A 20,385-nucleotide genomic window follows, 5' to 3' on the forward strand; every position below is an offset into this window, starting at 1 on the left:
GATTTCCTCTAAAATACATCCTATAATTATTAGCGATCATGCCCTGATATCCCTCACCCTGAAGTGTGACCCTAATCAGAAATGATCCTCTCTGTGGCGCTTTAATACTTCATTATTTAATGACAGTGAATTTGGTAAAATGATAAGAAAAGAATGGGAGGACTTTCTATTAACAAACCATTCTCTGGAAGTGTCACCGTCCTTACTCTGGGAAACCGGCAAAGCTGTCATCAGAGGGAAGATTATATCATACTCTTCTTATAAGAAAAAACAGGAACAGATAGCAGAAAAAACCATTGAAGAAAAAATTAAGAAACTTATAGAAGAATACGCAGCTAACCCTTCTGAACTTTTATTAAAATCCTAACCCTAAAAATCAGCTCAAACACAACAAAGAAAATTCCTTTATAGCAGCAATTTCTGACAATTCAGGTCAAACTTTAAACTTATCTCAGGACATTAATAAGGTTTTTCATGATTACTATCAAAACCTATACTCATCAAACTTAAATCCTGACCCTGAAGATATTAAAACCTTTCTCAATAACTTAAACCTACCACAGCTCACCATAGAGCAGAAAACCACCTTAGACTCACCATTAACCTTACAAGAACTACAAAATGCTTTAGATAGCATGTCAACAGGCAAAGCACCAGGTCCAGATGGGTTCCCTGCTGAATTCCTAAAACACTTCTGGTCAATGCTGGCTCCACTCTTTTTCAGAGTAGTAACAGAGATTAAAAATAAAGGTCATGTAGGAGGTCACATGAATACAGCAAACATTAAATTATTACTTCCATCCATCCATCTTCTCCCGCTTAGCCGTTTCCGGGTCGCGGGGGCAGCATCCTCAGTAGGGAGGCCCAGACTTCCCTCTCCCCGGCCACTTCCTCCAGCACTTCTGGGGGGACCCCGAGACGTTCCCAGGCCAGCCGAGAGACATAGTCTCTCCAGCGTGTCCTGGGTCTTCCCCGGGGCCTCCTTCCGGAGGGACGTGCACTGAACGCCTCACTAGGGAGGCGTTCAGGGGGCATCCTAATTAGGTGCCCGAGCCACCTCATCTGGCTCTTCTCGATGCGGAGGAGCAGCGACTCTACTTTGAGCCCCTCCCGAATGACTGAGCTTCTCACCCTATCTCTAAGGGAGAGCCCAGCAACCCTACGGAGGAAACTCATTTCGGCCGCTTGTTCCCGTGATCTTGTTCTTTCGGTCATGACCCAAAGTTCATGACCATAGGTGAGGGTTGGAACGTAGACCGACCTGTAAATAGAGAGCTTTGCTTTTTGGCTCAGCTCTCTCTTTACAATGACGGACCGGTGCAGACTCCACATCACTGCAGACGCCACACCAATCCACCTGTCGATCTCTCGCTCCATCCTTCCCTCACTCGTGAACAAGACCCCGAGGTACTTGAACTCCTCCACCTGGGGCAGAACCTCATCTCCAACCCGGAGAAGGCACTCCACCTTTTTCCGGTCGAGAACCATGGACTCGGATTTGGAGGTGCTGATTCTCATTCCGGCCGCTTCACACTCGGCTGCGAACCGATCCAGTGAGAGTTGAAGGTCACGGTATGTTGGAGCCAACAGGACCACATCATCTGCAAAAAGCAGTGATGCAATACTGAGGCCCCCGAACCGGACCCCCTCAACGCCCTGACTGCGCCTAGAAATTCTGTCCATAAAAGTTATGAACAGAATCGGTGACAAAGGGCAGCCCTGGCGGAGTACAACCCTCACCGGAAACGATTTCGACTTACTGCCGGCAATGCGGACCAGACTCTGACTCCGGTCATACAGGGAACGAACAGCTCCTATCAGGAGGTTCGATACCCCATACTCCCGGAGGACCCCCCACAGGAATCCCCGAGGGACACGGTCAAATGCCTTTTCCAGGTCCACAAAACACATGACCCCTCAAGGACCCTGCTGAGGGTGTAGAGCTGGTCCACAGTTCCACGACCAGGACGAAAACCACATTGCTCCTCCTGAATCCGAGGTTCAACTATCCGGCGGACCCTCCTCTCCAGTACCCCTGAATAGACCTTACCGGGGAGGCTGAGGAGTGTGATCCCTCTATAATTGGAACACACCCTCCGGTCCCCCTTCTTAAAAAGGGGGACCACCACCCCGGTCTGCCAATCCAGAGGCACTGCCCCCGATGTCCACGCGATGTTGCAGAGTCGTGTCAGTCATGACAGCCCCACAACATCCAGGGCCTTGAGGAACTCCGGGGGGATCTCATCCACCCCCGGAGCCCTGCCACCGAGGAGCTTTTCAACCACCTCGGCAACCTCAGCCCCAGAGATAGGAGATCCCACTCTCGGGTCCCTGGGCCCTGCTTCCTGATTGAAAGGTGTGTCGGTGGGATTGAGGAGGTCTTCGAAGTATTCCCCCCACCGATCCACAACGTCTCGAGTCGAGGTCAGCAGCGCACCATCCGCACCATACATAGTGTTGACGGTACACTGCTTCCCCCTCCTGAGACGCCGGATAGTGGTCCAGAATCTCTTCGAAGCCGTCCGGAAGTCGTTCTCCATGGCCTCACCAAACTCCTCCCATGTCCGGGCTTTTGCCTCGGCGACCGCCGTGGCTACACTCCGCTTGGCCCGTCGGTACCTGTCTGCTGCCTCCGGAGTCCCACAGGCCAAAAAGGCCCGGTAGGACTCCTTCTTCAGCTTGACGGCATCCCTCACCCCCGGTGTCCACCAACGGGTTCGGGTATTGCCGCCACGACAGGCAACGACTACCTTGCGGCCACAGCACCGATCAGCCGCCTCAGCAACAGAGGAACGGAACATGGCCCACTCGGACTCAATGTCCCCCGCCTCCTCCGAGACATGGTTGAAGTTTTCCCGGAGGTGGGAGTTGAAGCTCCTTCTGACGGGAGACTCTGCCAGGCGTTCCCAGCAGACCCTCACTATACGTTTGGGTCTGCCGGGTCTAACCGGCATCCTCCCCCGCCATCGGAGCCAACTCACCACCAGGTGGTGATCAGTTGACAGCTCCGCCCCTCTCTTTACCCGAGTGTCCAAGACATGCGGTCGCAAGTCCGATGACACGACTACGAAGTCGATCATCGAACTGCGGCCTAGGGTGTCCTGATGCCAAGTACTCTAAACCTAAGGCCTCAGTAACCACAAACAAAATAACATCCCAAAGCTTCACACTGCAGAGGGGAACCAGACAAGGTTGCCCACTCTCACCTTTGCTTTTTGCAATATTTGTTGAACCTCTCGCAGCAGCTGTTCATCAGAACTCTGTTATTAAAGGAATCCACTCATCCATCTCAGAACACAAAATTAATCTTTATATGGATGATATTTTACTCTATTTAGAAGAACCCCAATCCTCATTAGAAGAATTATTTAAACTAATAAACAGCTTCTCTAAACTATCAGACTATTCCATTAACTGGTCAAAATCATCAATCCTTCCTTTAACAAAAGATGGGGGTAGAGCGTGTCCTCTGAGATTGTACGTGCCAATGCGTGTTCATCTGTGCAAATATATAGCATACATACATACATACACACACATCCACTTACGTCAATTTTGTTTTCACTTTTTAATTTTTTTCATTATTATAATTTTTCTAATTATTTTATTTCATTTTTATTTTTTTACATTTTTATATATACATATATTTACACACACATACGTACACATATACAGCACATACATTTATTTTACCTTTAAAATTGTGGTACCTTAACTTCACCATAAGTGGAGAATTATTCAATATTAACCCACCTGTTTTTTTTTTTTTCCGTATTTATTTATTTTTCTTGTTATGAGAAAATACTCTGTTAACTTTCACTGCTATGCTGATGATACCCAACTGTATGTATCAATGAAGCCAGGTGAGACAAATCAGCTATCTAAACTTGAGGCCTGTCTAAAGGACATTAGGGCCTGGATGGACCAAAATTTTCTTCTTCTCAACTCAGACAAGACTGAGGTCATTGTCCTGGGCCCACGACACCTTAGAGAAACCTATGCTAGCCTAACTGCCCTAGATGGCATTACTCTGGCACAAAGCACAACTGTTAGAAACCTTGGGGTTCTATTTGATCAGGACTTATCCTTCAACTCTCACATAAAACAAACTTCAAGAACTGCCTTCTTTCATCTCCGTAACATTGCTAAAATCAGATCTATCCTGTCTCAGGGCGACGCCGAAAAGCTAGTCCATGCTTTTGTTACCTCTAGACTGGATTATTGTAATTCTCTTTTAGCAGGCTGCCCGAGCAAGTCGCTTAAGACACTTCAGCTGGTTCAAAATGCTGCAGCACGTGTACTGACTAAAACTAGGAGAAGAGATCACATTACTCCTGTATTAGCCTCTCTGCATTGGCTTCCCATAAAATATAGAATAGAATTCAAGATTCTTCTTCTCACTTATAAAGCCCTAAATGGACAGGCACCAGTCTATCTCAAGGAGCTTGTAGTGCCATACAATCCCCCCAGAACACTACGCTCTCAAAATGCTGGACTACTCGTTGTTCCATTCGTCTCTAAAAGTAGTATAGGAGGAAGAGCTTTCAGTTATCAGGCCCCACTTCTCTGGAACCATCTACCAACCACGGTTCGGGGGGCAGACACCCTCTCTACCTTTAAGGTTAGGCTCAAAACATTCCTCTTTGGTAAAGCTTTTAGTTAGGAACCAGCTCATAGCTCATAGTTAAGATGCAATAGGCATAGACTGCCGGGGGGGGGGGGGTCTGGCATGCTCGGTTGGAGAGAGGTTGGAGAGCGTGTTAAGAGAGAGGTCATTTAGGTTAGAGAGGGACCGGAGAGGGTCCCATTCCTCTCTCAAACACTCCCTCTATGTCTGCTTCTTCCCTTGTGTGTTTGCTCCTGTACTCCTTCTGGCTTTTGTCTTGCAGGTCCGTGGGATCCTCAGTGTGGAGTTACAGAGACTCAACAACTCTGTCTCCACCCTTTCCTCTGCACACACCCAACACAGCATAACGTGGATGGCTGTTCATCATAGGAATGGGATCCACACAAGGTTCCTGCTGCTTAACAGAAGGTTTTCCTTGCCGCCATGATGAATTCATGTTGGGTGTGGGATACATATGTATGTGTATATACGTATATATGCATATATGCATATGTGTGTATCCATAAAATGAAGAGTCCATCCTTAAGACTGCTCTACTGTAAAGTGTCTTGAGATACCATTGGTTATGATTTGGCGCTATACAAATAAAGATTGATTGATTGATTGATTAGTAGAGCCAGGGGGTGATGTTAGAATCCCTAAATAGTTGGCCATCAATGTAAAGCTTGCCTATGACCAGTTTGGAATTACGGCCTCTCTGTCGGTTTTCTTTGAAGATAGGATATAAGGTTTTCCGGCGTTCATTTATTTCTCGAGGGAATTGATCATTCATGCCAAATTGCGTACCTTTAAGTTCCCTACCTTTACTTTTAACCTGGATTTTCTGTTGAAAGTGTTCAAATTTGGCAATGATAGGGCGTGGGTGGTTACCTCTGCGTGGACCGAGACGATGGACACGGTGAAAGGTGACGTTTTTCACGGTTTCTGCTGGGATTTTAAGCGCAGACGACATTAAGTTTTTCAGCAGAGCCTCTGGGTCATCGTTGGGTGTTTCTGGAATACCTGAGAATATTACGTTGTCTCGCATACTGCGAGATTGGATATCCAGGACTGTCTCTTTAAGAAGCTTGTTTTCATTTTTCAGCTCTTTTACCTCTGAGCTCACCGCAGATGTCATGATTGTCTTTTAGTAAGTCCTGAATTTGTTGGTAGGCAAATTCCAGGCTCACCTTCACTTCCTGAAAGTCCTGGTGCAATAAAACGACCACACCCGACCTCTTACTGATGGATTTTAGGACCTCTGTCTGAGACTCTGCCTCCAGATCTGACGTATCGGAAGATGAGTCATTCTTTTGCCGTTTTGCAGACTTACCTGATGTGTTCGCGTTTTTAGGTCGGATTCCATCACGTACTCGGTGTAATATTGGTCAATGAACTCTTCGAGGTCCTCCACTCTGGCTGATGAGAGGGTGTGTGGTCGGCTCTCGTTGGTGGCGTGGATTTAACAGTAAGAAGCGTTTATATGTGCAAGTAAACAGAGTTGGTAAATTTAGTCAAGGCATTGAGCCGCCATGTTGAATTTTCACAGACTGTCACGTGACTCTCAGAACATCTCGCGTGACTTTCCTCTTTCTCCCATGCTGGGATTGGATGAAACTTCCAATCCCAGCCCTCAGTGAGCATTGATTGGCAGCTCCATGTGGACATGTACACGCTTTAGAAATGTTTTTATTTTTTGTTATTTTTAAAAAGTGTAATATCTAGATAAAACATTGCAATTCTGTGGCACAACAAACCACTGAAAAGAATACAACCTATTTTAAAAATGAAATTAAGATAGTAATATAGAGGGAACAACAACAATGGCCCATAATCCAAAAGCAATGCAAAACAGAGCAATCAACAGTTAAAATAAAATGTAAAGTTTCAGTGCAAGAACATTTCTACTTCCTCTTTGGTTGTATAATTCCGTATCAAAAATAAAGCCAAAGAACACAATAGAATTATATAGAATAGAACAAGAATTACTACACATGCAAAAAGGTAAAGCAATGAGTAAAAGCGGTGGTGTGAGATGTTCATAGTGATCTGCTGTGGGGGCGTGTCTTATCTGCTCTAGGAGCTCTGCCCATAATAAAGGTATTTTTTTATTTCCTCCCTAGTGGGGGTTTAGTTATACTTTACCTTATTCACTGCTGGCCATTTTCAGAGCAGCCAACCCCATATTGCCAGGCGTTTTAAATGATTTTCACTGATTTTTCAAGACCCACAGAATATTTTGTTCTATGACATTCTGAAAGATTAGATTCTCTAATTTCATCAGAAAAAATAATTTTGTTTCTAGATTGTTTTGTGTTTCTATAATCAGCAGTTGAATAAAGGAAAGTTTCACACAAATCACCAATTTGTGACAAAAAGCTGAGAAAAACATTCCTTCTATAAAACTATAAAAACAACATTGAGACCAGGTTTTTGATGGTCACATTATTATTATTTTATTATCTATGTCAGAGTTGAATGGATTTCTTACTGTATTTTGATGTTCCTCCAAGTCTCTCCCCCGTCATTCTCCACACACGCAACTTCCTCCTCCTCCTGGACATGCCAAGTGTCACTGCTTGCCCCGTTTTTTGATCGTTTTCTTTCACTATTACCACATTCTCAATAGTCCACTTAGTTCCACACATGCTCTGGTTGAGTGTGAGCTGGTAGGAACTTCAGCATCAACTCTCATAGTGCCATTTTCAGTCTCGTAAACTCCTTTCCTCTCCCTCTGAGCTCTGCCCATCACAGGTGGTCTCTCATCCAAAGGTGTTCTGCTGCCACCTACAGGTCACTACATCATTGTACAAGTTAGATCAGGGGTGGCCATTCCTGGTCCTCAAGAGCCACTATCCAGCATGTTTTAGATGTTTCCCTCTTCCAACACACTATAGCAAAAAGGATAGTGTAGTGGCACTCGGCTCGTTCCTCTCATGTACCACCATGTAAACCAAATCTTTAACACCACGTTTCTGACGTGAGCGACCAGACATGACAAGCTTCTTCTTGTTTTAAACCTTTTAGTTGACAAAATAAGAAAAAGATTACAAAATCTGAAGCACGGTCAAAAGACTGTGTTGCTTCCATCACTTATTCGGCTCAAAAAACACATGATTGACGTAAGTTACATCCAATCACCGTTAAAAGTTAGGAGTGACGTCATAACACAGTCAGCAAATATGAAACGTTTTAAACACACAAGCACATCCCTAAATTATGCATTTTAAACTAATATAAAACATATGAATTATGATAAACATAAACATGTCATTCCAAAAAATGTTAATATTTAAACACAAATATTACTATTTTTAAAATAGTATCCTTATGGCCCTTACATTACCTGGCCCCCAATTGTTTAATACTGGAGAGTTAAACAATTGAAACTTAAACATTTGCATGTAAAACCTTTCATAATGTCCATGAACTGTTCAACTTAAACATATGTAAAACAAACTTATTTCCTAATTTCTCTTAGTCTTCTGCAGGCTTCTCCGCCGACGCTGCCTCCTCTAACAAACACAGTTTGGTAATGGGTCTTTCCAAGGTGCTGGTCCTGGTTCTGATCTTCACTCTGCGCACCAAGCCGCTGGAATCTGGTAGTGTTTCGATCACTCTCCCCATAAGCCAGGAATTGCGTGGAGAAGAACTGTCGACTAGCAGTACAACATCTCCGGCCACAAAGTTTCTTCTTGAACTCGACCACTTCTGACGTTCTTGGAGAAGAGAAAGGTACTCCTTGGTCCACCTTGTCCAGAATAAGTCTGTGAGATACTGGACTTGCTTCCATCGCCTTTTTGTGTAAGAGTCGGCCTTGCTGAAGCTCCCTGGAGGCATGTTGGGTTGTGAGTTCAGCAACAATAAATGATTCGGTGTGAGAGGTTCAACGTCATTTACGTCATCTGAGATGCTCGTGAGTGGCCTGCCATTGATAATGCTCTCAACTTCACACATGATGGTCTGAAGACAATCATCATTCACAGTTTGTTCTTTCACCAGCGAGCTGATTATTCTTCGGACCGTACGAATCTGCCTTTCCCAAATCCCACCATGATGGGAAGCTGCAGGGCTGTTGAATATCCACTTTATTCCTTTTGGTTGCAATAATCTTTCGATCTTGTCGTTGTTCAGATGTTGAATAGCCTCTCTCATCATCCTGTCTGAGCCAACAAAGTTCGTGCCATTGTCAGAGCGCATGATGGTGGGTGGACCTCTTCTGCTTATAAAACGTCGAATTGCATTGATGCACGAGTCTGTGTCCAGGCTATCGGCAATTTCAATATGTACTGCTCTGAGAGTGAGGCAAGTAAACAGTACACCATATCTCTTTACTGTAGTGCGACCTCGCTTCACATCAAAGGGTCCAAAGTAATCGACACCAGTGTTCGTGAAAGGCGGTTTATCGGGCAAAAGGCGATCTTCGGGCAGGTTTGCCATCTTTTGCTCTCCAACTTTACCATTGTTCCTGCGGCATACTGTACACTTGTTTATTAACTTCCGAATAGCAGAATTGGCTTGAGGGATCCAATATTTGCACCTTAGTTGTGCCAAGACATAACTTCGTCCACAGTGTCCTGTTCTTTGGTGTATGTCTGTCATGATCAATGTGGAAACTCTACTGTGCTTAGAGAGTATAACTGGGTGTTTTGCATTTACTGGCATGGCTGACTTATTGAGTCTTCCACCAACTCTCAAAGTGCCTTCTTGAAGAATCGGATCTAGTTTGCGGAGCTGACTGTTACAACTGACTTGGTTGCCCCTTTTTAAAGCTTTAATCTCCTCTTCAAAATGTTGTCTTTGACTGAAGTGAATTATTTCTGCTTCTGCTGCAATCAGATCCTCCAAGGTGATTGAGTTTTGTTTTGTTTTTCGACATTTTTCCATGTGATGTTTTAACTTTGACCTTTGCTTTTGCGGTTCCTTTTCAGTTTCACTGATTGCCTTTGAGAACGTTTTTCTTTCATTCTTTAGGTGCTGCAAGGTCTTCTTTAGCTTTACCATCCAGGCAACTGACCTTTTTAGTTTATGCCAGTCCGAGTAATAGTTTATCAGTTTGCTCATAGGTTCCACATTTTCTTCACCTTTGATTGTGTTGACTGTTACCGTGTTTTTGACCTCTGGGTCATCTTGAAGACTTTCTTTTCTTTGCACAGGTTGAGTTGGCCAGTCACACTCTTTGTTGAACAAAAAGTCTGGTCCTTGAATCCATGTTCCTCCTTTTAACAAACTTTTAGCCCTGAGGCTTCTGCTAGCTTGATCTGCAGGATTTTCCAATGTTCCAACATATTTCCATTGGGAAGGCTTTGTTGCTTCTCGGATAAGTGTGACTCTGTTGGCAACGAATGTTTTGAACCGAGCACTTTCACTGTCAATGTACCTGAGCAAGGTTGTGCTGTCTGTCCAAAAGATAGATGGTTGTAATGAAATTTGAAGTTCTTGACGTAACATCTTGTCTACTTTCACCGCGGTAACTGCTGCTGTCAACTCGAGCCGTGGAATTGTGACTTGTTTGAGTGGTGCAACTCTTGCTTTTCCCATCAAAAAGGAGCAATGTTTCTTTCCTTGCTTGTTTTCTTGTAGTAGATAAGAGACTGTTCCATATGCATACTCTGAGGCATCGGAAAAATGGTGCAGTCTCGCTGTTGCACCGCTTCCGAAGACAGAAGGTTTGATACATCTTTTTATATGGAAATTAGAGAGGTGGGTTACGTCGTCTTTCCATCTTAACCAATTTTCTGTGTGTTTTTCTTTGATGTTTTCCTCCCAGCCATGTTGCTCTTTACATAGCTGTTTCAGTATTAGTTTAGCAGGCAAGACGACTGGAGCCAGAAAGCCAAGCGGATCGTAGATGGAGTTCACAATAGATAGAAGGCCCCTTCTTGTCATTGGCTTGTCTTGCAGCTTCATGCTGTAGGTGAGGCTATCAGTTTCTGTGTCCCACTGTACTCCAAGAGCCCTTTCAACTGGTAAAGCATCATGGCTTAGATCCAAGTCTTAGGTTTCACTGGCTCTATGCTCTTCCGGGAGGGACATCAGCACCTTCCTGTTGTGGCTTGTCCACTTGGTTAAAGTGAAACCACCCTGAGCACACAAAGTGCGTAGATCTTTTGCCAAAATCACTGCATCATCTTCTGTAGCTACACTTTTCAAACAGTCATCTACATAAAAGTTGTGCAGGACGGTTTGTACAGCTTCTGAGGATGCGGTAGCCTCATGGTCTCTTGCTGTTCTTTTCAGGGCGTAGGAAGCGACGCTTGGTGAGGAGGTGGCTCCAAAGAGGTGCACCGTCATTCGAAATTCCTCAATAGGCTCATTCAATTTGCCGTTGGGCCACCAGAGAAAACGAAGGAAATCAGCATCCTCCTCTGGTATCTTCACTTGGTAGAACATCGACTCGATGTCTGCCATCATAGCGATTGGCTCCTGACGAAATCTCAAGAGGACACCGACCAGTGTGTTGGTTAGATCCGGCCCCTGTAGTAATTCGCCATTCAAAGATTGTCCTTTAAATGAAGCCGTGCAGTCAAACACCACTCTTAATTTTCGTTTCTTAGGGTGATACACCCCATGATGTGGAATGTAGAGCACTCTATTGTCTTCACGGTTCAATTGATGAGCTGGGACTCGTACAGCATAACCTTTGCTGAGGATAGTGTCCATAAAGCATTTATAATCTTCGAAAAACACAGGATCCTTCTTGAAATTTCTGAACAAGCTGTCAATACGCTGTTCTGCCACACAGCGATTGTTAGGCATTTGAAGCCTCTTGTTTCTGAATGGTAAACCAATCATATAATGTCCATTCTCTAGAGTTGTTGTTTCATGCACAGATTGCATAAATTGTTTGTCCTCTCGGGACAACTCTTCTTTGTCGTCGTAGCTATGTTCGATGAACTCTGTGTTATATTGTTGGATCAACAGCTTCTCAATTTCCATTACAGAGATCCTATTCACTGAACATTGAGGTGCTCTGCTCTTTATGTCATCAAGTTCCTTTCTCATGGGACCATTAACAGTCCACCCAATAGCCATCTTCACTGCGTAAGGTCCACCATCACTGCTGTTAATTATGTGCCACGGTTCCATGGCTTTCGGGCAGTTTGATCCAATGAGTAAGCCTACACCCGCATCCAGTTCAGGCAGACTTACTTCTTTAAGATAAGACCACTTCTCAATTTCTGATTGTTTAGGTATGTTGGAGGTGTGAACAGGTATACTGCTGTGTGTGTACACTTTGGGTAGGTCGATGTACCTGTTTTCTTCCAGTCCACACACTTCCAGGTCTGATAACACATAACTGTTCATAAGTTTTTGTTCTCCAGGTGAGTTTTGACCCATGGTGCTGAGCAGTATTTGTGTGGGCTTTCCTTTAACGCTCATCTTCCTTTGAAGTTCACCTGTGCAGAACGTTGCTGTGCTTCCTGGATCTATAAAAGCATATGTTTCCACATATTTGTTGCTTTTCTTTGATTTAATTTTTACCGGCACTATTGGCAGCACACATTCAGATTCCCCGCCCCCCGTGAAGGTACAGGACTCTTTTTGGATAGAAACCTGAGCACACGATACTTCAGTTCCACGAACACCGTTGCTTTTCTCAGCTGAGTTTCTATTTACTCCGCCATTCCTTTCAGGTGAAACAGTGCCTTCTGATTTTGCAATGTGTAGAATATCTGGATGTTTTAATGCACAGTCCTTACACTCTAGTTTTCTTTTGCAGAACTTACTGAGATGACCAGGAATTAAGCATCCAAAACACAGGCCCTTTGACTTCAAAAACTCCAAGCGATCTTTGTGTGGTTGACCTTTTATTTTGTTGCATGAAGCCAAAGTGTGAAATTGCTGGCAGTACAGACATGGTTTATCAAATGCACTTTCTACTTTGTTTGAGTCTGATGTCTTTACACGTGTACTTGGAAACTGCTTACTTTCAGCTGAGACATTAGTTGCAAAACTGCTTCCGCGGACGTCTCTTTTAGCATAATGTTTTTCTTTTTGCTCAGATTTTCCAGCTGGAGATGTTCGACTGTCCGGTATATCACCAAAGAGGGGATCTAATGCTATTTTTGCTTGGCGGTCTATATATTTAACCAAATCAGCAAACTTTGCTCTTTCATTTTTTCGTTCTTTAATATTGTAAGCTTCAGCACGCCAACGTTCTTTCATTTTGTAGGGAAGTTTGGACACCACTGTCCGTAAATTGGTAGGATTGTCTCCTCCAAATATTCTATGTCCTCCATAGTGTTGTGACATCCAACCAAAAACATTGCGTAGTTGCTCAATGCCTTTCCATCATCTGCCTTAATTTGTGGCCACTTTAATGCTCTATCAATGTAAGCGCTGGCGATGTGTAATTTGTCCCCATAATGTCTGTGAAGTAATCTTTTAGCTTCACGGTATCCTTTATCAGATGACATGTGAACACAGCTTCGAACTAGCTCTTGAGGTTCACCGGCTGTAAATTGCTCCAAAAAATAGAGTTTATCTTGATCATTGTCTGTCTTTTGTTCTATTGAATGTTGAAATGCTCTGATGAATGACTTATATTGTAGCGCGTCACCTTTGAAAACAGGAATATCCTTCATTGGCAGCTGAGACTGCTTCTGTTGTTTTACCAGTAGCTCAGTAATTGCATTTTGATTTTCCATAACCTTTAGTATGTCATCATCTCTTTTTATTTGTGCATTATTCATTGTGTCTTGAGGAGCCACAGTTTGAAACACTCCTGATGGTGCATGAAGGCTTGCTCTGTCTGCTGGAGAGCGCGCAGCTGTATTTGTGTCTTTTGTGTTCATGCTTTGTGATTTTTGTTTTATTACATGTCTAATCAAACCATCTTCTGTACTCTCGTACTCTTTAAACACTTTTAATTTTGCACTGCTTTCTGCCAAAGCGGTTTCCATCTCGAATTCTTCCTTTGCTAACTTAAGTTTAGCCATTTCAATCTCAAGCTGTTGTCCTTTCTTTAGTGCAGCAACACGTTCAAGTAGTGCTGCATGTTCTGCTTCTTGTTTAATACGTGTTGATGACAGTCGTGATGATGTTGTTATTTGACTGACTTGTGAACCACATGTTTGTGCGTGTTCAGCGTCCCTGAATCCAGCTTGTGAGACACTGTCACTTGGTTTTACAAAATCTTGCATTGTTTCCATGTCACAACCGTTTTTCAGCACTGATTCATATACATCTGCAATCCATGCTTTAACTGTTTTCATAAAGTCTCTAATGGCTGCCATTTTTGGTTCGAACCATTTCTCCTGATCATCCGTTTTTTCATCTTCAGAAAGAAAACTGACAACATCATTATTGAGGCAACAAAACTCATTGAGAAAAATTGCAAACTCTTTTTCCATAGTATCATTTACAATTCCAACGTTTTGAGCATCTGCCATCAACATTTCCACTTCTTTTAATTTACTTGACAAAGCTGCAAACTTTTTTCTTCTCTGTGCTAAGCACCTGTTCAATTTCTCCTCCAACCCTTTTTCTGTCAGCCTGCATCATTCACACTGCCAAACCCTTTTTCATTATCCATTTTAATATTGCAGAGAAGGAGATAGTTGTATGCAAAAGTTTAAAAGCACCTTGTTTCAAAGTCACTTTTCTTCATAAAACGAGTGCAAAACAACTTCTTAAATGCTTCCAAACTCCACAATTATTAACTCAGGGCTTGCAATAAGAACTTTCACGGAGGTATTTTCAGCTCCGTTTTCTTGCAGGGATGACGTCAGGTCTCACATCAGACGAGTTTTGAAGGAGGATTTCACCGTACCTTGTCTTGGTAACACGTCACAGTAGCATCCGTTCATGCACCCGTGTCTCTGCAGCGTGCAGCCAGTCACGTAATCCACACCGTGCCGTGCAGCGCGGTAGCTCGTTAGCTAGTCTTTTGACTTATGTAGTGGCACTCGGCTCGTTCCTCTCATGTACCACCGTGTAAACCGAATCTTTAACACCACGTTTCTGACGCGAGCGACCAGACATGACAAGCTTCTTCTTGTTTTAAACCTTTTAGTTGACAAAATAAGAAAAAGATTAAAAAATCTGAAGCACGGTCAAAAGACTGTGTTGCTTCCATCACTTATTCGGCTCAAAAAACACATGATTGACGTAAGTTACATCCAATCACCGTTAAAAGTTAGGAGTGACGTCATAACACAGTCAGCAAATATGAAACGTTTTAAACACACAAGCACATCCCTAAATTATGCATTTTAAACTAATATAAAACATATGAATTATGATAAACATAAACATGTCATTCCAAAAAATGTTAATATTTAAACACAAATATTACTATTTTTAAAATAGTATCCTTATGGCCCTTACACATAGCTACAGAATGTAGATCAATAAGTATTGTTGAAGACCCGTCGTACAAACTACCTTCGTGGGCAGCAAGTACTACGAAAATACACAAACTGTATGACATCAATAAAGCTGCTTAACGGAGACCATTGGACCTCAGTGAGTGATCATCATTACCTCTGGGTTGTTGCTCATTTGATAGATGGAGATGGAAAACAACTGTCCTTTGCTTTACGCGTGTTAAAAACACAAGGTTTTACCTTTAGTTGGTTTTTGTCAGTTGTATAAAAAAATAGCAAATATATATACATATATATTTATATATCTGTCCAAAGCAAACATTACTTAGTTACAGTGCAATAATCTATTATTACATCATTTTGGTTTCTAAGCTCAGAGCTTTTTAAAGGTTAATGTCTTTGCACCAGTACAAACAGTAAATGAAACACTTTCTGTTTCAGGTTTAACCGTCTCTCTGTGGACGAGAGCTCCTTCGCTCAACTACACAACTTACAGGTTCTCGAAATTGGAACAAGAAACGTTGACTTGCCTTTGGAAAACAGAGAGACTGTGAGAGACGTCCTGATGGAGAACTGAACGGAGAAACTCTCCCCCCATCCCCCCACGATTCAAACATTAACACTTCAAAATAAAGCAGCTTAATGGAATTTTAAACAAACTGTGTCTTCAGAAACATGTTATTGTGTGTGAATAACTTTGTTAATGTTATTGAATCAGAATCCTTTCATTTTTTAATTGCACAAAAGCACAACATATTTAAAAATGGAAGTTCTCATAAACAGTGCAAAATATGTAGGCAATAAAGAATACTATATATATATATATATTGTTTACACTGTACAATATTTATTTCATTATGTAAATATCCTTGTTCATCCCACCTCTTTCCTTTTTTATTTCATATTGGCATACAGTATATACAACACTAATCCTATATATAGGATTAGTGTTGTATATACTGTAGTACAGTGTAAACAGTGTAAATAGTAGCTACAGTTTATTTTGAGATGAGAACAACACATTGGACTTATTTAATCAGCTTCACTTGTTTTAATAAGTTCAGATAAACTACAGAACGTCTCACCTAATTGCATGTACCACGTTCCCAAGAATTCAGTCAAATGTCTCGGTTCCACCGAGTAAAACAAGCATTAATGGAGGAGTAGTCATTTGAAAAATGGGGCCCTCGAGGACCCCCGGCACATACGGAGTAATGGGCCCCATTCATATATTGGTATGTGGTAATGATTCGGTTCCACCAACTGTCGCAATATTTGACTCTCAAATAAATGACAAAACGACTTTAATGGAAATTGCCAAAAAGGGCCCATCCCCCTTTTTTCCCGGGCCCCTAATCGAATTGTGCGAGGCGTAATTGTAATCTACATTGAATTACCATTGAAACTATATACATATTTGGAAAAAATCAGATATACACTGAAAGGATCTATTAATACATTTTATGACCAGTGGCTGCCATTTTTGTCTTATTTTGAAATTGTGTCTTTGTTTTGTTTGTGTTTTTCTTGTTTAACATTGTGAAAAATAAATAAAAAGAAGAAGCAGTTCAGCTGCTCCTCCAGCGACGTCTGAGTTCCCTGGTGTGATGTTGCCTTAGGTTAGTCCTCCTATGCTGGGGTAACGAGCAGAGAGAGGTGGTCTGACTGGCCTAGATGATGGAGAGGTGTGGCTCTGTACGCGTGCTTGATGAATTTTTTTTGGGAGAACTGTCTTAAGGTTTGCCTGATTAAAATCCCTCACTATAATGTGAACTCCATCAGGGTGAGCGTGCAGCTGTGAGTTTATTGTGTTTAGCAGGGTAGCAAGAGCTGTGCTAACATTAGCATGTGGAGGTATATATATATATATATATATAACGATCACTACTTCAAGCTCTCTGGGTAAATAAAATGGTCGACATTTAACTGACATGGATTCAATGTCCGGGAACAGTATTTATCTATGATTATGCTGTTGTTGGTCCAGTTGTTCTGCACGTAAAACCCAAACCCCTCCATAGGTGTCTCACTTATAGTCAGTGATGAGTTTGTGGATAATTTGTCTTTTACTGGTGAGCGAGCAGATGTTTAACAGACCAAAGTTGATGACGGTGGAGCAGCAGCGCTAGCCGAGTAAGGGAGGCTGGCTAACACAGAGCGATCTACCGTCCCACCGGTATGGCAAGGAGAACGTCGAGAGCTGGACCAGATGGACTGGATGTTAGCTGAGGTATCCATACGGAAGTTCTGACTGGACCCACGGTAAATGTATCTCTGAGGAGGGAGGCAATGTCCAGGTGGAGATACAACAAAGCCGTTGGAGGAACAGACAGGTGATGGCGCAGACGGAGGAACTCAGCTGCTGAGTCCTGGAAGAGACCCACCACAGGTATGTGGACGGGCAACAGGATGAGCCAGATGCAGATGGACCAGATCGACGTACCGCTAGCCCTCATTGGAGACCAATCCAGACGAGGAAGACGTAAAGGAGAACACCGGCTGACAGTCGGGGCGGGGCAGGGATTGATAGCTGACTTGCCATCAGCTGTCAATCAGAGCAGGTAGGCAGGAGGTGGTCAAACACACAAGATTGGACAAAATGTCTACTGCAAACATGAGACCACTTTTGGGCTCCATGTAGTTCCATCTACGTTTGTTCGCCTCAGTGCTTGGATCCATCATTTCTGTTTCTGTTGGTATTCTGTAAACTGATATCTTTTCCTTCAGCCAGACGTGGTTATGACAGTTAAATACTGTGATATCAGCGGTAAATAGCGGTTGTCAGGCAAATGTTTACCCCTCTTAAAAAGCCGGCGCATGTAACTAAGTCAAGCGCTGACTATTAGCCACTGATGTTACCATTAGCTAAGGAGGAAGAAGCAGGAACGAGGGAGATTATGGTGCTATGAAGTGATATTATGAAGTATCCAGCAGCTCACAGCACCACATACTAACACAGAACATTACTAACCCTAACCCAGTACAAAACCATCAACTAACCGGGACAAACGGGTCAGCGCGGAAGAGGAAGTTACATCCAGAGGTGGAAAGAGTACTGAAAATTTGTACTCAAGTACAAGTACTGTTACATTGCCTAAATTGTACTCAATTACAAGTAAAAGTACTGGTATTAAAAAAGTACTTAAGTAAAAGTACAAAGTACTCTTCTCAAAAACTACTCAAGTACAAATTACTTTTTAACTGTTGGAAGTTTTATTGCTTCGTCAATAGCAGGCATTTGAATCAATTCACCTGTATAAAATATACGTACAAAGCACATTTCTCAGATGAACAATGTATAGAAAAATGGCAAATTGTTTTGTAAAGAAATGTAAATATAAAACAGAAATTTTGTTTGTTAATAGAATGACAAAAATGTTTTTAAACCTGCATAGAACAGTTTAAACTTTGCCCAATACACTGTGAACAACAGGCAGGTAAGTGTCATACTGGCCAAGATATACTAGCCTGTCTGTCACATTTCACTTTCTGAACCTTTTGTTCAGTTTCAGCAAGAGCTGGTTTTCTAAGTTTGCCGAGCCTATCCGGCTTCGTTTGGCTGTGAAGAGTAGACCAGCACAGCTAAAAAGTCCTTCACATGCAGCAGAGGCAGGCAGGGCTGTGTTCAGCTTGAGAGAGAGCTTTTTAATGGCTGTGAAGGAGTGCAGCAGCTCCATGGTGTCTGTGGGGAAGCAAGATAACCATCAAGCTCAACTGGACTTTGCAGCCTTTTGTAGATTGGTCTGGAGAAGAAATCATCTTCATCAGATGACTCTTTTTGCTGATTTGCACTCTCATGCTCCGTCGTTTCAAGATGTTGTTTGATGTATGTCAAGGCTGCAGGTACATAGCACAATTTTGTTATTTTAATTTCAGTGAATTATCCTTAACTCACAGACTTAAACCAGCTAAATCTCAAAAAGGATTCTTTGGTAGTAAGGACAGACCCTCAATAACTGACAACCTTTTAGGTGAGCGATGACTGAGATGTTATAAAGTAAACTCACTTACACATGTGTTCAAACATAACAATTCACAAAAATTGCAATCATATGAATCTTTTAAAAAAGATGGCCTCACCAGCCTCTATTACATCTGCTCTGTCAGTCCAGGAAGTCTTGAACTTGGGTAAGAGAACTGCAGCTGCAGCCAACTCTGGATCCTCCATCATCGGTCCAAAACGCTTTTGAATCCCATTTTGCAGGGCTCTGATGAGTGGCACACATGTCTTGCTTGATGTCTCTAACCTGTTAAGTTTGGAGAGTAGTTGTTGGATTACAGGTAGCAGCCATGCCATGAAGGAAGTAAACTCAGACTGGAGGATGTTTGAAGCCTTCACCAGTGGCTTCATGGTGGTACAGTACTCCCTTAGGAATGCAACTTCTGCAGGACTCAACCTGTAAGATACAACAAAAAAACCCATCATGACTATAAAAATGGCAGAAACAGCACCACATTTGACACAGTTTTGTTTGGCAACCCTATTTGCTGAATAAGGACAGGTGGACTTGAGCTGCTGTTTAAAGTGAGTTTAAAGTTATTTTTTAATCATTGTTTGTTTAAATTATTTGCACTCTGAATTAATGTTTCACATTATTAACATGCTGCTAAAAAAAATCTAAACTCAGAATAATGTTTTGTGTTCTTATAAATTATGAAGAGACTTCATTTTTTCAACTGTCCATTAAAGAAAATGCATATAATTTGCAACCAAATTGGTAGGTGTCCAATTTTACTCACATTTTCACTTTGAACTCCTCACAAATGCTTCTGATGGAATCTTCCCCCTTCTCGTCAAGAATGCGTATTATCCTTTCAATGGCAAGGTAGGTTGAATTCCACCGTGTTGCATTAGGACGAATGATCTGTAGCTCACACTTGTCCTCTACCATTTCATTTGATAAAATAAGACCGGCCGGTTTTGTTCCAAATGGCCTGGCATTTTGCAAAGGTTGCACGGGAGAGCCTCTTGTAGGTGTCATTCATGCTCTCTGCCAGGGCAGCATCGGTTGTTGCCACAAGGTTAAGCAGGTGACATGCACATCGCTGATGAGGAGGGAGTTGATATTCCAAACCAGAGTCTTCATCAAGGATTGCACTTGCATCATCTTAGTCAATATGGTCAATCAGGTCAAGAGCATCTGGGTCAGCTTCTTCTTCATCTTCTTCTACATTATTTTGTGCCCCAAACATGTGGAAGGCCTTGATGAAGTTGGAACCACTATCAGTTGTGGTTCTTACAACTTTGCCTCTAATCTTGAATTGGCAATGGACATCATCAAGAGCACCAGCAAGCATGTCAAACGTGTGTGACCCTCTCAATCTTTTGCTGCTAGTGCTGCAGATCTTCTTTCCAGGGACTCCTCCTCTATCCAATGGCATGTAACACCAAGGAAACTTTTCTGATGAACTGACCAACAATCAGTAGTGGTAGCCACAAATTTGACT

The 20,385-nt window shown here is 42.6% G+C and overlaps 1 protein-coding gene across 1 annotated transcript in view; it reads left to right on the top strand.

The window, feature by feature from the left end:
• podn (podocan) overlaps window positions 1–15,596 on the top strand; it is a 55,620-nt gene extending 40,024 nt beyond the window's left edge. The window contains exon 11 of the mRNA XM_028444012.1: window positions 15,379–15,596. Within this exon, the coding sequence (XP_028299813.1) occupies window positions 15,379–15,514 (136 nt within the window). The 3' untranslated portion in view covers window positions 15,515–15,596. The remainder of the gene's footprint in view (window positions 1–15,378) is intronic.
• Window positions 15,597–20,385: the final 4,789 nt, after the last annotated feature.

This window comes from Gouania willdenowi, chromosome 4, assembly GCF_900634775.1.
Source record: "Gouania willdenowi chromosome 4, fGouWil2.1, whole genome shotgun sequence".
NCBI lineage: Eukaryota > Metazoa > Chordata > Actinopteri > Blenniiformes > Gobiesocidae > Gouania > Gouania willdenowi.